The 11,909-nt window shown below is 39.9% G+C and overlaps 2 protein-coding genes across 2 annotated transcripts; one reads left to right on the forward strand and one right to left on the reverse strand.

The window, feature by feature from the left end:
* The first annotated feature begins 571 nt into the window (after window positions 1-571).
* On the forward strand, window positions 572-10,202 carry psme3ip1 (proteasome activator subunit 3 interacting protein 1). The gene is made up of 7 exons (XM_085169223.1): window positions 572-694; window positions 5,021-5,152; window positions 5,244-5,342; window positions 6,339-6,460; window positions 6,787-6,920; window positions 7,606-7,691; window positions 7,886-10,202. The coding sequence occupies exons 2-7, from the start codon at window positions 5,026-5,028 to the stop codon at window positions 8,131-8,133; spliced, it is 816 nt and encodes a 271-aa protein (XP_085025349.1). The 5' UTR covers window positions 572-694; window positions 5,021-5,025; the 3' UTR covers window positions 8,134-10,202.
* On the reverse strand, window positions 10,115-11,883 carry exosc6 (exosome component 6). Its single transcript, XM_085169221.1, has 2 exons — window positions 11,332-11,883; window positions 10,115-10,765 (listed from the first exon to the last, which is right to left on the reverse strand). The coding sequence occupies exons 1-2, from the start codon at window positions 11,607-11,609 to the stop codon at window positions 10,219-10,221; spliced, it is 825 nt and encodes a 274-aa protein (XP_085025347.1). The 5' UTR covers window positions 11,610-11,883; the 3' UTR covers window positions 10,115-10,218.
* Window positions 11,884-11,909: the final 26 nt, after the last annotated feature.

Consider the following 11,909-nt stretch of genomic DNA (forward strand, 5'->3'; position numbering starts at 1 on the left):
TTTCAAGAGGTTTTCCTGAACAAGGAAAACCTCTTGAACGAGTAAAATAAATTATCATCTACCCTTAAAATGTAGCTGAACAGTCCTCCAGAGATACCTTTGGACCTCATTAATGGATTTTAGGCGCCATCTTGTGGTCAATTTGGTAACTGCTTACAATCTTATTTTTATGGGTTTACTTATACTCATTAGTTAATCTGAGAAGGCAAACTTACATGGAAGGTCGAATATATACAACTTTGTACTGTATATTCACGGTTTTATCTGCAAATGTAATTCATTTGAAAAGCTTTAGTCTTTTCTTATTTTCATGTTTATTCCGTCTTGTTTTGAATATTTTTGTTTAAACCTCTATTTATTTGAGGTTTTGGTTTGTTTTTTCTGGAAAATGGAACTACAAATGGTGCGTATAATTGAGGGACTCTTTAAGAAGCACACGATGTAGATATAATTAATAATTGACAACAACTGTGTCTACTAATAAATCTAGGTCATCGGTAATATTCGGTAGGCCTTTTCTGTAAAAAAAAAAAAAAATCTATTAACATATATTGAAAACAGAGCAGCCTGCGTTTAACAACAAAAAAGCGAGTCGGAACTTAATTCGAACGCCGTATTTCGCGACGAGCCGTCTTCAGCGTGACACAAAGATCATTAAACTGGAGCGCTAATCTAGCGACAAGCCTGGATCTTGGTAAGGTTTATCCACTTACAAGTCTTTAATCTTGATACGAGGCAGTCCTAAACTACAGACTGCTTGGTCATGCATCTGAAAATGTTTCTTTTCAGACTTGACATGATGTTCTGTTGCTCTTAAAGATTATTTTTAACGCTAACGAAGCTAACGTTAGCCGCGGGTTTGCAACGCACAAGGCATCTGCGAGTTCAGAGTTTGCTGCTCTGCTATATAGGCAAAAGGTCAGGTGTGTGAGTGTTTCCTTTAATCTTTGTGTGTCCACAGCTTTAAGGGACTAACTCCGTGTAGCGGCTGGCGTTGTTCTCGCTGTTGTGTGTAACAGTGAGTGAATCATCAGGGCCCATTATAAACTAAAAGCTTCGGTCAGTTAACCAGATCTCTCACTTAATTCACTCGTCATCTTATTTCACCTCCATTTAAGGTTTAAAATGGCTTCAATCTTCATATTCATCAGAGGGCTAAATAAAAGCCAGAAACCACACAGATCGGTACAGCTTAGTCGAAATATTGTGCAGTGGTGTTGTGGTTGTCCAGCTGTTGCACTTGTTATTGCTTTGTATGTGATGAACTGATAAAAATAACAGGCTTAATACCATCTGCTGTAATGCCAACCAATGAAAGCTGTCACGTGATGGCCGTTTTCATCTTTTGTTCCTTAATTTTTAAAGTCAACAAAATATTTTGCAGGAAGTGTGCAAGCCAGTAAATTGATTTGTCAGGAAACGTGGCAAAATAAACTATCGTGAGACCTGTTATGACACGTGGTTTGGAGATGTCGACAACAAAAACACAGGAGGCAGTGCTGGATGTGGCAGAGTTGAAGATGTTAATATTTTTACTGGGAGTGACCATGGGGGACAGGATTAGAAATGAGTATGTCCGAGGAATCGATCAGGCTGAGCGGTTTGGAGACTAAGTTAGCTGGGCAAACAAGACTTGGATGGTTTTTACATATGCAGAGGAGGGAAAGTGCATATATTCAAAAGATGTTGACGACAGAGCTGCCAGGCAGGAGGGAAAGAGGAAGGGCACAGAGAAGATTCATGGATTTCATGAAGGAGAACATGCACAGGGTTAGTGTGACAGAAGAGGTTGCAAAGCATAGGGTAAGTGGGAGGCATATGATCTGATGTGGCGACCCCTAAAGGGCACAGCAGGAACAAGTAGTAATTGTTTTTGTTTTCTTTTTTTAATGCAGAGATGCACATTTCATCAGAAACCTGTTCTAGTGATGCCATTGTGTTTTACAGTACCATGTCATATTTATTCAGCAGACTCTAGCCTCAGGTGGTTGTAAACAATTAACACTTGTAAGTATTGGGAATAGTAGTCTTTTAAGGGTTTTGCTTATTTTAATGGAATAGACTTATTTTTTGCTGAGCTATGTCAAGAATCAATTAATATTCTGTGTTCTTTGAGGAAAACCCAGAGGTATTAATTGAGCAGTCACTTGTAGACTTGTAGTCAAGACCGCCTAATCCGAGACCAAGACAAGACCAAGACCAGAGGGTATCGAGACCAAGACAAGACCAAGACCAAGACCGAGACCAAGACAAGACCAAGACCGAGACGAGACGAGACGAGACGAGACCAAGACCAAGACCAAGACCGAGACAAAAAAAGTCTTTAAACTGCAGCCAGATGCTGCTTCGTTTACGGGTCTCGGGCATATTTATGTGTTTTTGCTTTCGCACAGCCCTCCTCACCGCTGTCTACTGTCTCACTCACTCACTGAAAGGACAGACGCATGCTCCACTTGACTGTTGCGTCTCTCACCCTCTCTGTTTTTCACATAATGATATTATCCTATATCCTCGCATGTGATTGGCCACAATATGGAGGGATTGGAGCGTAGCTGAGCCACTGTGTGAGAGCTGAGCAGCCAAAGGAAATTAAGTGGGGGTAGAAATGACTGAAAGATTATTAGGCTCTGTTTTGAGCTTTGTTCAAAAAAGAATGACTTCATATGTATGTATATATATATATATATATATATATATATATATATATATATATATATATATATATATATATATATATATATATATTAGTTTTTTAATTAAGCAGCAAGGCAGAACAAAGTCGGGCCTGTATCAAGACACAGGGACTAAACCCCAATTCAACCAGACCCAGAACTGATCCAGAATTAAAACAGGACTACAACAGTAACCAAGACAGAACCAGAATCAGAACTAGATGATAGCAGCACTAAAAATCATCTTAGACCTGCACTACACTTATTTTTTAATTCTACCAAAGTACACTATTTAGATTCTGAAAAGTTTATATAATTATTCAGCCTTGTTGAGCAAACAAGCCTGCATAACTTAATAAATATAGAATTTTAAAAGTAACAAACGCTATCTAAAAAGATACAATAGGTACGAGATACATGTTCTGATGAGTTTTTGGCAAACAACCATTTGACTAACATGTGTGTCTCACCTGCTCTTGTTCCATCTCTGTTCTGTCGTCATTTTCGTCGTCTCTCTCCCTCTCTGTTCCTCTCTTTCCCTCTTTGTGCTGACAATCAAGCCAAACACAAATATACAGTGGAAACCAGATATTTACATACTCTTCAGATAAAAACACAAACACTTTTTAATTGTAACATCAAATCAAACTAAATGTTTCTTTTTTTAGATTGATAAATATAAAAAACATATTTGTTAACTTTAAGAGTAAAGACAGAAACTGTCTGTATTTCTTAATTGTAAATGGCACCAAATTGTATTCAAAATTGAGCCACACTTATGGAGCTCCACAATTCTTTTCCAGAATTCTTTTCCAGGTGTTTTGGTTGACATCTCTTGATTTTTCAAAGAAACTTTCCCATTTCAAAGAAACAGGCTCTGTGTTTTGCCTTATATGCATCCACAGCTGTGCCACCAATTTACCCACATGGACTCTACTAACCAATCAGAAGCTTCTTAAGCTCAGAATGGAATCATCTGGAGTTTTCTTAATTAATCTTAATTAACAATAAACTTAGTGTATATGTACTCCTACATTTGATGAAAGTGATTAAAATAGACAGCTCCCTCTTTTTATTCTGACATTTAACTAATTCAAAAGACATTGCAACATTTATTTATCTAAAACAAAAGTTTACTCTAAATTGATGTTTAACAGTAAAAAAAAAGGTTTTATGTTTTCTCCCTAAAGTGTATGTAAATATCTGGTTTCAACTGTGAATATACTGCTGTGTATTGAAATTCCTCTTGTTTTGCATAGATATACTGAACATACAACAACAACATACAAAGCATAATATATAAAATAACATCTACCTGAGTTTTTTCTTTGAAAGAAGCTCCTTATGTCCATTGTTGTGTTCATCAGTACACAACTGAAACCGATTTAGAGAGTTTGTTTAGCCGTGGAGGGTAACAACTGAAAATATGAGATGTAAGCTAAGACTCTCTAAAAAAAATCAGCATTGTCGTTCGGCTTTTTATTTATCCATTTGTTGATTCACTCGAAGAGTAAGTAACGCAACCAAGTGATCAGTTTGATATCAATCTTTTGTGATACACCGTCATATTTACATTATTAGTTCAGTACGAATGATTTCCGTTGGTACCTGGTCAAACTTAAGCTCTCCTCTGCAGCAAACTCGCAGGCAGCAGCTTCTCCCCCCTCGCTCACATGGGTGCTGTGCTCAGTCGCCTAGTGCCAAAGCTCGGATCATACCAAAATCAGGGGGAATTTACGACGGTGCGCTCTGTGCTTCGTGTGTTGTTTTTGTTTTATACAGTTGTCAGTCAGGCATCTAACAAACAAATTACACTCCAAAAAACCCCATGCTTCAAAAAAATTGACCCGGGCTTAAGCCCAGTAAGACACCCCCTGCTCCGCTGATGGTTGACTCCAAATCTCCCGAACACTATGTCGATTTGAGAGCGCAAGACCGAGACAGCGAGACCAAGACCGAGACCAAGACAAAAGTCCGTCGAGACCAAGACGAGACCAAGACCACGTAAAAGTGGTCTCGAGACCGGTCTCGAGACCAAGACCGGTCTCGAGACATCCAACTCTAGTCACTTGTAAACGGTCTGTGTCCAGTGCGGAGATGGGACAACAAATTTTAGAATGGTATTCAGAGCTTCTGTGTGGCTGTAGAGCAGGTCGTCTAATCTGAAGGTTGGTGGTTCGATCCCCGACTGCTCTAGTCTGCCAAAATCCTAGGGCAAGACACTAACCGAGAATTGCTCTCCAATGCGTCCATTGGAGTGTGAATGTTACACAGAAAGCACTTTGAGTGCTCAGAGTAGAAAAGTGTGATATAACAATCAGCCCATTTCTGTGTTTTATGTTGCGCAGTTGTAATGGCAGGAGAAGAAGGAGCAGGTGTCGACCTCAGCAGGAAGTTTGTGTCTGAAGCAGAGCTTGATGAGAGGAGGAAAAAGAGACAGGAGGAATGGGAGAAAATCAGAAAACCTGACGACCCAGAGGGTAAGAACACATATCCAAAACGATACCAAACCTCTAAAGGATGTCCCACTGTGCATGTAACCCCTTTATATTTGTCCTTTGTACTTCTCAGAGGTCCCAGAGGAGGAGTATGACCCACGCTCCCTCTTTGAGCGGCTGCAGGAACAGAAAGACAAGAAACAAGAAGAATATGAGGAGCAGTTTAAATTCAGTAGGTCTTTGTGGGTGTTGCTCCACTTTTTATTAGGGTTTGAATGAACACTTTTCTTCTGTAAATCTGTGATGTAAGAGATAATGAATAATGTATTATCAGCGGTATGTGTCAGTACACTTTAATATTCAGTTTCTAAAGGTTGTTTTTGAACAGCTTCATAGCAAATGTAACGTAAGCCGTTTAGAGCACAAGCCATCATTTTTAGACATCATTAAGGTCCACTTATTAATTCAAGTCCTAATCAGCCATAAAATTGTCTTTGGCTCTTGAGGAAACTTTGTAAAGTCTGTAGATTTAATCTTGAAGAGTTTATCAGAGTTCCAGTGGTGTGAAACTTTGTGCCCCTTCCTGATTTTCTTGTATGTTTGTCACTCTTAAATGTTTCAGATCATTAAACAAATTGAAATATTAGACAAAAATAACACAAGTTAACACAAAATGCAGTTTTTAAATAAGGGGGCAAAAATCCAAACCTACATTGACCTGTGTGGAAAAAGAGATTAAACTGGAGTAGATCAAAAGATCCTTAAAAGCCAGACATCACACTGTGATCCAAGGAAATTCAGGAACACTCTTTCACACCACTGTATGTCAGGTTGGGAATTGAGGTTCTTCTCCCAACAAAATAATGGGAATACCTACTCCCATAATTTGGTGCTTTTAATTCTGATGAAATTCAAGATTTCAAAAATGTCTTCAGAACTTGGAATCAATGATTATATTAAGGGAAACATTGAAATTTATTCTCCTGCTTCGAGTATCAGACAACTTACCCCCAGTTTTTATGTAGAGCTTATTTGGAAAAGCTCTCTTCAGTTCGTTCATTTATAATTCCATATTCAACATTTTTGCAAGTCATGTTAGATTTTTGTTTTCAGTGCTTCCTCAGATGTGTGTTTGTGCAGTTTTATGGCAGATTGTCTCTGGTTTGTTTTCGGGAAAATGCAGTCACTCTCTTGTCATGTGTTTGAGAGTATGTTTCTATGGTAACAGAGAACATGGTGAGGGGATTGGATGAGGATGAGAGCAGTTTCTTGGACGAGGTCTCCCGGCAACAGTGTCTGGTGGAGAAACAACGCAGGGACGAGGAGAAAAAGGAGCTGTTGGAATACAGAATATCCTTCATATTCAAACAGGGCACTTGCACGGTTGAGATTGGAGTCGTAGAAGCCAGCATGCAAACATAAAACCAGAATGAGAGTTGCATTTAAGTTTGCGTTATATTAAAATCAATAGCAATTCAAACTCTCATTCAAATAAGAAATGCCTCCACAGCAAGATTTCTACTTCTGAGGTTGAGTTTTACATTCATATTCTTACTTGTTTGAGTAAAGCTTTCCAGTCTGCTCTCTGGTGTCTCCCTTCAGTTTTTAATCCCCCACTTTTCCACACTAGGACCCCATAAGGAGTTTTTTTTTCCACCTTAACTGTGTAGCTTCACAGCGCTCTAGTGAAGCAAGCATCTGCAGAGAGCCGCAAAGAGCCTGAAAAGAAGGTGGCACCTAAAGGGGTGGAGCACAGGACCAGCCACCTGTCACAGGCCCATTTATTAGTTGGAGCTGTAAAGAGACGCAAGTATGCACATGAACATGCACCATCCTAAAACATGCTCTTGTTGTTCTCACCTGTTCTCAGCTGCATTTGAATAAAACACCAAATCCACACTGTTTTACTTTTAAGCTTAAGTTTTAAAACTTACTCTTTTTTTTCCATTTTAAATCGTGCTTTTTATTTGTTTCTGTTTTTTAATGTCTCTGTAAAGCACTTTGAATCACCTTGCTGTTGAATTGTGCTATATAAATAAACTTGCCTTGCCTTGTTTTTTAGCTGCCATTAGCCTCTGCCCTCCACCTGCCAAAATCCAAATTTGACTCTCCTTTAATATTACTTTGTAGCCAGAGGCTCTTGGGTCTCAAAGTGGAGATTCTTTATAAACATGCTGACTTAATGCTATCTTTGTTCAGGACACACTATTGAAAATGACTTCAGCTTTCTCGTTAAATAAAGGAAAATTAGTTTTTTAAGTACTCCAGTGTCTTCACCATTTAGGCCCTAATTTTGTCTCCTTTTCTTTATTGTCTGGCTCAGAACTTGTTTTTGTTCAAAGTACAGCGCTCAAAGAGACTAACAGTTTCAACAGCACCGACAGAGTTTGTTGATAATTGCCACACTCAGGAATTTCACAAAATTGCTGATATAAAAATATTGATTGGATCAGCTTTAAGTCTTGTTTTTCTAATCTCTTTGTTCTCTCTCCAAGTTCCTCACAATCAGACAGCAGTAAGAAACAGAAAGTGGAAATCACGGCAACAACAGCAACGACAGGAAATGGAGAAAAACACACAGGTGGGCAGCAGCCAGAAAAACACATTAATATGCAGCTCATAGAATATACAGTGGAGTCTGTTCCCTGTGAGCCTGTTAAAAAGTGGAAATGGATGCAGATTCAGTGGACCACTCTTACTTTCTTTCCTACAGTTCAAATCACTGTGACTGTTGTATGTTGGCACAAGGTCTTACACTTAAGTTATGCTTTCCAGAAGAGGGGGGCGGAGCAGGAGCCAAAGATCAACAGACAGTCCCCGGCGTCACTGCAAAGCCGCCCTCAGCCGCCTTGAGCTCCGGCCAAGGCGTACTACACTTGCCGTCAGCGGCCGTGTGTGTCGGTGTTTTACCAGGACTCTGCGTTTATTCCGGCAGCAGCGACTCTGACAGCAGCTCGGACAGCGAAGGTAGCGTGGACGCAATTATGTCGCCGTACCCACGGCACAACAGAGCCTACAGATAGACACACAGCAGCATCCACACACAAACTGACGCATGTTGGCAGCAATTAGAAAAGGTGACCTCACATAACACATGCACACACAAACTGATTAAAGTCATTTATAGAGGCGTATCTGCAGGTAACAGGAGTTTTTGTCAAGTAAGTCGTACACCTGCAACACACAGCAAGCAAACATTTTATGAATTCCTGTTGTTTTCACAGCTGTGAGTTTAACTGTTGCTCTTCGTCATCAAAGTTCAGCCCAGTGATACAACCCTAATAAACCAACTTTAAACTCTATTATGAGCTAAATCTGTGTATCTATTTGTGTTGTTTTGCAATTGTGGCACCCAAACATGACGCCTCCACCCTTCCTTCCCTCAATTGCATGTCACGCAGTTTAAGCCGAGCAACCAATCCCGCACTGCCTACCCTGATGACATCCTGCCCCCCCTACACTCCCTTCCCAACCCAAGCCACAACAGCTGCAAGCTGTGCTATTGGCTGAGGGAACAGTGATTGACAGCTGTGGAGCAAGGAAGAGACTGCTTTAGACTGTCACATGACTCACACCTTTTAGCTATCTGCAGCAGAGGAGTGAGAGCAGGACTGCGTTTGGGTTGAATGCTGAGTCTGTTTGGATTGAAAAATTCTGTTTTTATTTGTGTGAAGTAATGTATGTTTGTTTAAAAGTTGCGTTATTCTGGGAAGATGCTGGACTGTTTATTGCTGTCTCAGACTTTGGGGCGTCTGAGAAGAAATAAAGAGATTTCCCTGTGTTGTGCCGTGTTTTACTTTGGAGTTTCTGAGAGTACAACAGAAACATTATATATACAGGAAGTTTTAAAATGGCTCAAGTTTAGGAAGTGGGCATGATTATTCCTTTTAATTTGGTGCCTCTAAAGAGTGTTGTAAATGTCTGTTTTTCTGAGAGGTTATAGGAAAAGAGACAGGGATTAATCTAGATTTGATGTTTTGGGGGCCTCAGCCCCAGTCACAATATTATGCATACAGTGCATGATATTAATATTAATGGTAATCAACTCTCTTCACATTTAAAACAGTTGGGTGCACATTACAATGTTAACTTCCAAACCAGCTTAACTAGTGGAATGAGCTGTTGCAGTGACTAAGAATAATTCAGAATAAATAATGAATATAACACCAGTTTAAGGGTGGACACTAGTTATCAAATATGAATCAAAGGGTCGATAATGTTGACCAGAATTTTCCAAAGTTAAAGTAAGAATATTGTGAGGAGAAAGGAGAAACATGCTTTACATGGTTTCAGTCTGTTATGAATGGGATGTCACCAAAGTTCATATGCATGTGAAGGCAGACAAGCGAATACTTTTGGCAATACAGTGCATGAAAGAGGTGGTCTAAAATAACATGCATATTAAACAATTGATTACACTTTGACAGGCAGGGAATAATCTAATGTAACTCTGAGGCTCTAGCTTTTTCAATAAAGTGTTTTCTATTTTTATTCTGTGTTGTAGATGATCACCATATCTGTGTCACCAAACCTAACTTTGTTTCTTACATTTTAAGCCAGCAACATGTGACAACCTCTGCATGTAGAAGGCAGATAGGTCTCTATGATGCCCTGCAATAACTAAGCTCTTTTTGGCAAACGCTCTCTTGGTGCCAAAAAAAATAACACATTGTCTCAGTTTGGTACTTGGGATTGTGGCCCTGGGTATGACCTGTGGACATGATTTATGATTCAACAATGAAAACCAAAATAAAAGAGGGTTGTATAATTGTGTAATTAATGGTTGTATAATTCTGTTTGTGACAGAAGGTGTTGACAAACTTTTTGTGACCAAATCCATCTGTAATTATATTGCTTTTATGAGGCTATTTGCACTGCCAGAGTGCACCTACTAAAAATATACCAGTTGAACAATTTCTCTCCAGTGTTGTGGGAAGCATTTAGTTTCAAATCCTGGGAAGAAATGCAAAGAGGCGAATCTCAGAGTTCATATTTTTCTTTTAATATATATAAACCAATACCACACATGGAAAAATAGATCATGTTCTTTAGTAACGATTGGAAATGATCTACAGGAAAGACTATAAACGGAGGAGTTTGTGGTTCACTCAGCTCTCTGATTGTGATGGCGCAGCTTTGCGCACAGCCTTCGTCAGGGCACGCTGGATAACTGGGTACAGTTTATAGCATCCCTCAATGCAGGTCCTCACTCCAGCGGTTAGAGTCTCTTCAGTCATTTCTCCATCAGACTGTAGTCCAGAAATCTGGTTCAGGCTTGGGAGGAATGCGACAGTCAGACCACCCTGGTTCTCACAGCTTACCGAGTTGCAGCCGTTTTCCTCCATGTAGGAGGGGTCAACCACATAGGAGGTGCCATCCTGGCGCATGGAGCAACCGAGCACCAGATCATACATTTCGATCCCCGCATCTGCAAGCGCAAGAGAGGCGCATGTGACGGCATGGGCCAGAACTGAACCGCTGTTCTCAAGAACCATCACGTTGACCTCGATCTGAGAGCGAGGGTATTTGTGGAGACATATGGCAGGCTGCAGGCTCTCATGTAACATCAGGGAAAAGTCCTTGTCCTGACTCCCCTGAATCCAGGAGCCCCTCTCTGGGCAGGAAAATGTAGCAAAGCGCATGTCAGTAGTCAATCTGGACACAGAGAAAAACAGTTGTGGTTGAGTCATAATTTTTTTTTTTTTTTTAAACTGTCACAGATATCAGTGTCCACTTCAAACTGAATGCTTTATTGGTATACCCACATAAGCTCAGTTTTCAAACTAACTATGGTACTAAATAATAGTTCACAGTGAGAAGTAATACAAAAACTCTTTTCAAACACAAGCAGTTGCCTCTTTGTGCACATTTATGACTTATGGATATGTCAAAAAGCGTTTTATTCCCCTAGAAAAAAAATTTGCTGCATTTGGATTAAGTCAATAATGTCTCCAGCAACTGTTTTGGGCAAAAGTTAAAATTCTGTTGCATTTCAATTGTTTATGTGGTTTATTAAAGTTTAGACTAGTTTTCACGCATGTGTAGTTCAGAACAGTGGGGGAAATAAAATAAAAAAAATCCAAAAATTCTGCTGTCCATGTAAGATACAGAAGGCTGTATTTTTATTATGACTTCACAGTTTAATCAGCAGAAAACTATTTCTTTGTTTGTTGTGTTGTTAGAGCAGTCAATATGCTTAAAGATTTAAACAAACTCCATACCTTCCACATTTCATATCCGTCTCATCCTTCCGGTCTGTTTCTCTGGGGCCGTAAACGCAGCACATCAGCTTGGTGTTTCCAGCCTCTAAGTACGCGGAGCCTTTAGCTTGGCTCACCAGGCCACAGCGGACGAAAACGGGGCGGACGTCGACCTGATCCCGTCGCCGACCGTCCGCTCTGGGCCCCTTCAAGGGCAGAACCGCCGCCGGAACGCACGAAAAGAGAGACGGGCTCTGAGACACTTCTGGACCACGAACACGTTTGGTGTCAGTCGGCATGTTGAAGTAAATGAACCAAGCAACCGGTCCCGCACGAAATCTCTCCCCCTAGAAACATAGCATGCTGGAGAAATGCTTCCGCTAATATACGCACACCGAAGGATATTACATCAGAAATGCGAAATATCGAGTACGTACTGATGCAGCAATATTGCATCATTATTACTAGTCAGTTCGTATGCCATAAAATAACAGTCACAAAAAAGTGATACATGTTATTAATCAAGGGCAGAATAAAATCATTTCTTTTAAAAAATGTAAATAGATAAATAACAACATTAGTTTAAAAAGTTAGAGTAC

Source organism: Neolamprologus multifasciatus, chromosome 7 (genome assembly GCF_963576455.1).
Source record: "Neolamprologus multifasciatus chromosome 7, fNeoMul1.2, whole genome shotgun sequence".
NCBI lineage: Eukaryota > Metazoa > Chordata > Actinopteri > Cichliformes > Cichlidae > Neolamprologus > Neolamprologus multifasciatus.

Bases quoted from the DNA above. Each gene is read 5' to 3' on its own strand.
- psme3ip1 (XM_085169223.1), top strand. From the start codon at position 5,026: ATGGCAGGAGAAGAAGGAGCAGGTGTCGACCTCAGCAGGAAGTTTGTG. The intron at 5,153-5,243 runs GTAAGAACACAT...TGTACTTCTCAG, and splicing joins AAAACCTGACGACCCAGAGG to AGGTCCCAGAGGAGGAGTAT. The intron at 6,461-6,786 runs ATATCCTTCATA...GTGTAGCTTCAC, and splicing joins AGGAGCTGTTGGAATACAGA to AGCGCTCTAGTGAAGCAAGC.
- exosc6 (XM_085169221.1), bottom strand. From the start codon at position 11,609: ATGCCGACTGACACCAAACGTGTTCGTGGTCCAGAAGTGTCTCAGAGC. The intron at 10,766-11,331 runs GTATGGAGTTTG...CTCTGTGTCCAG, and splicing joins ACGGATATGAAATGTGGAAG to ATTGACTACTGACATGCGCT.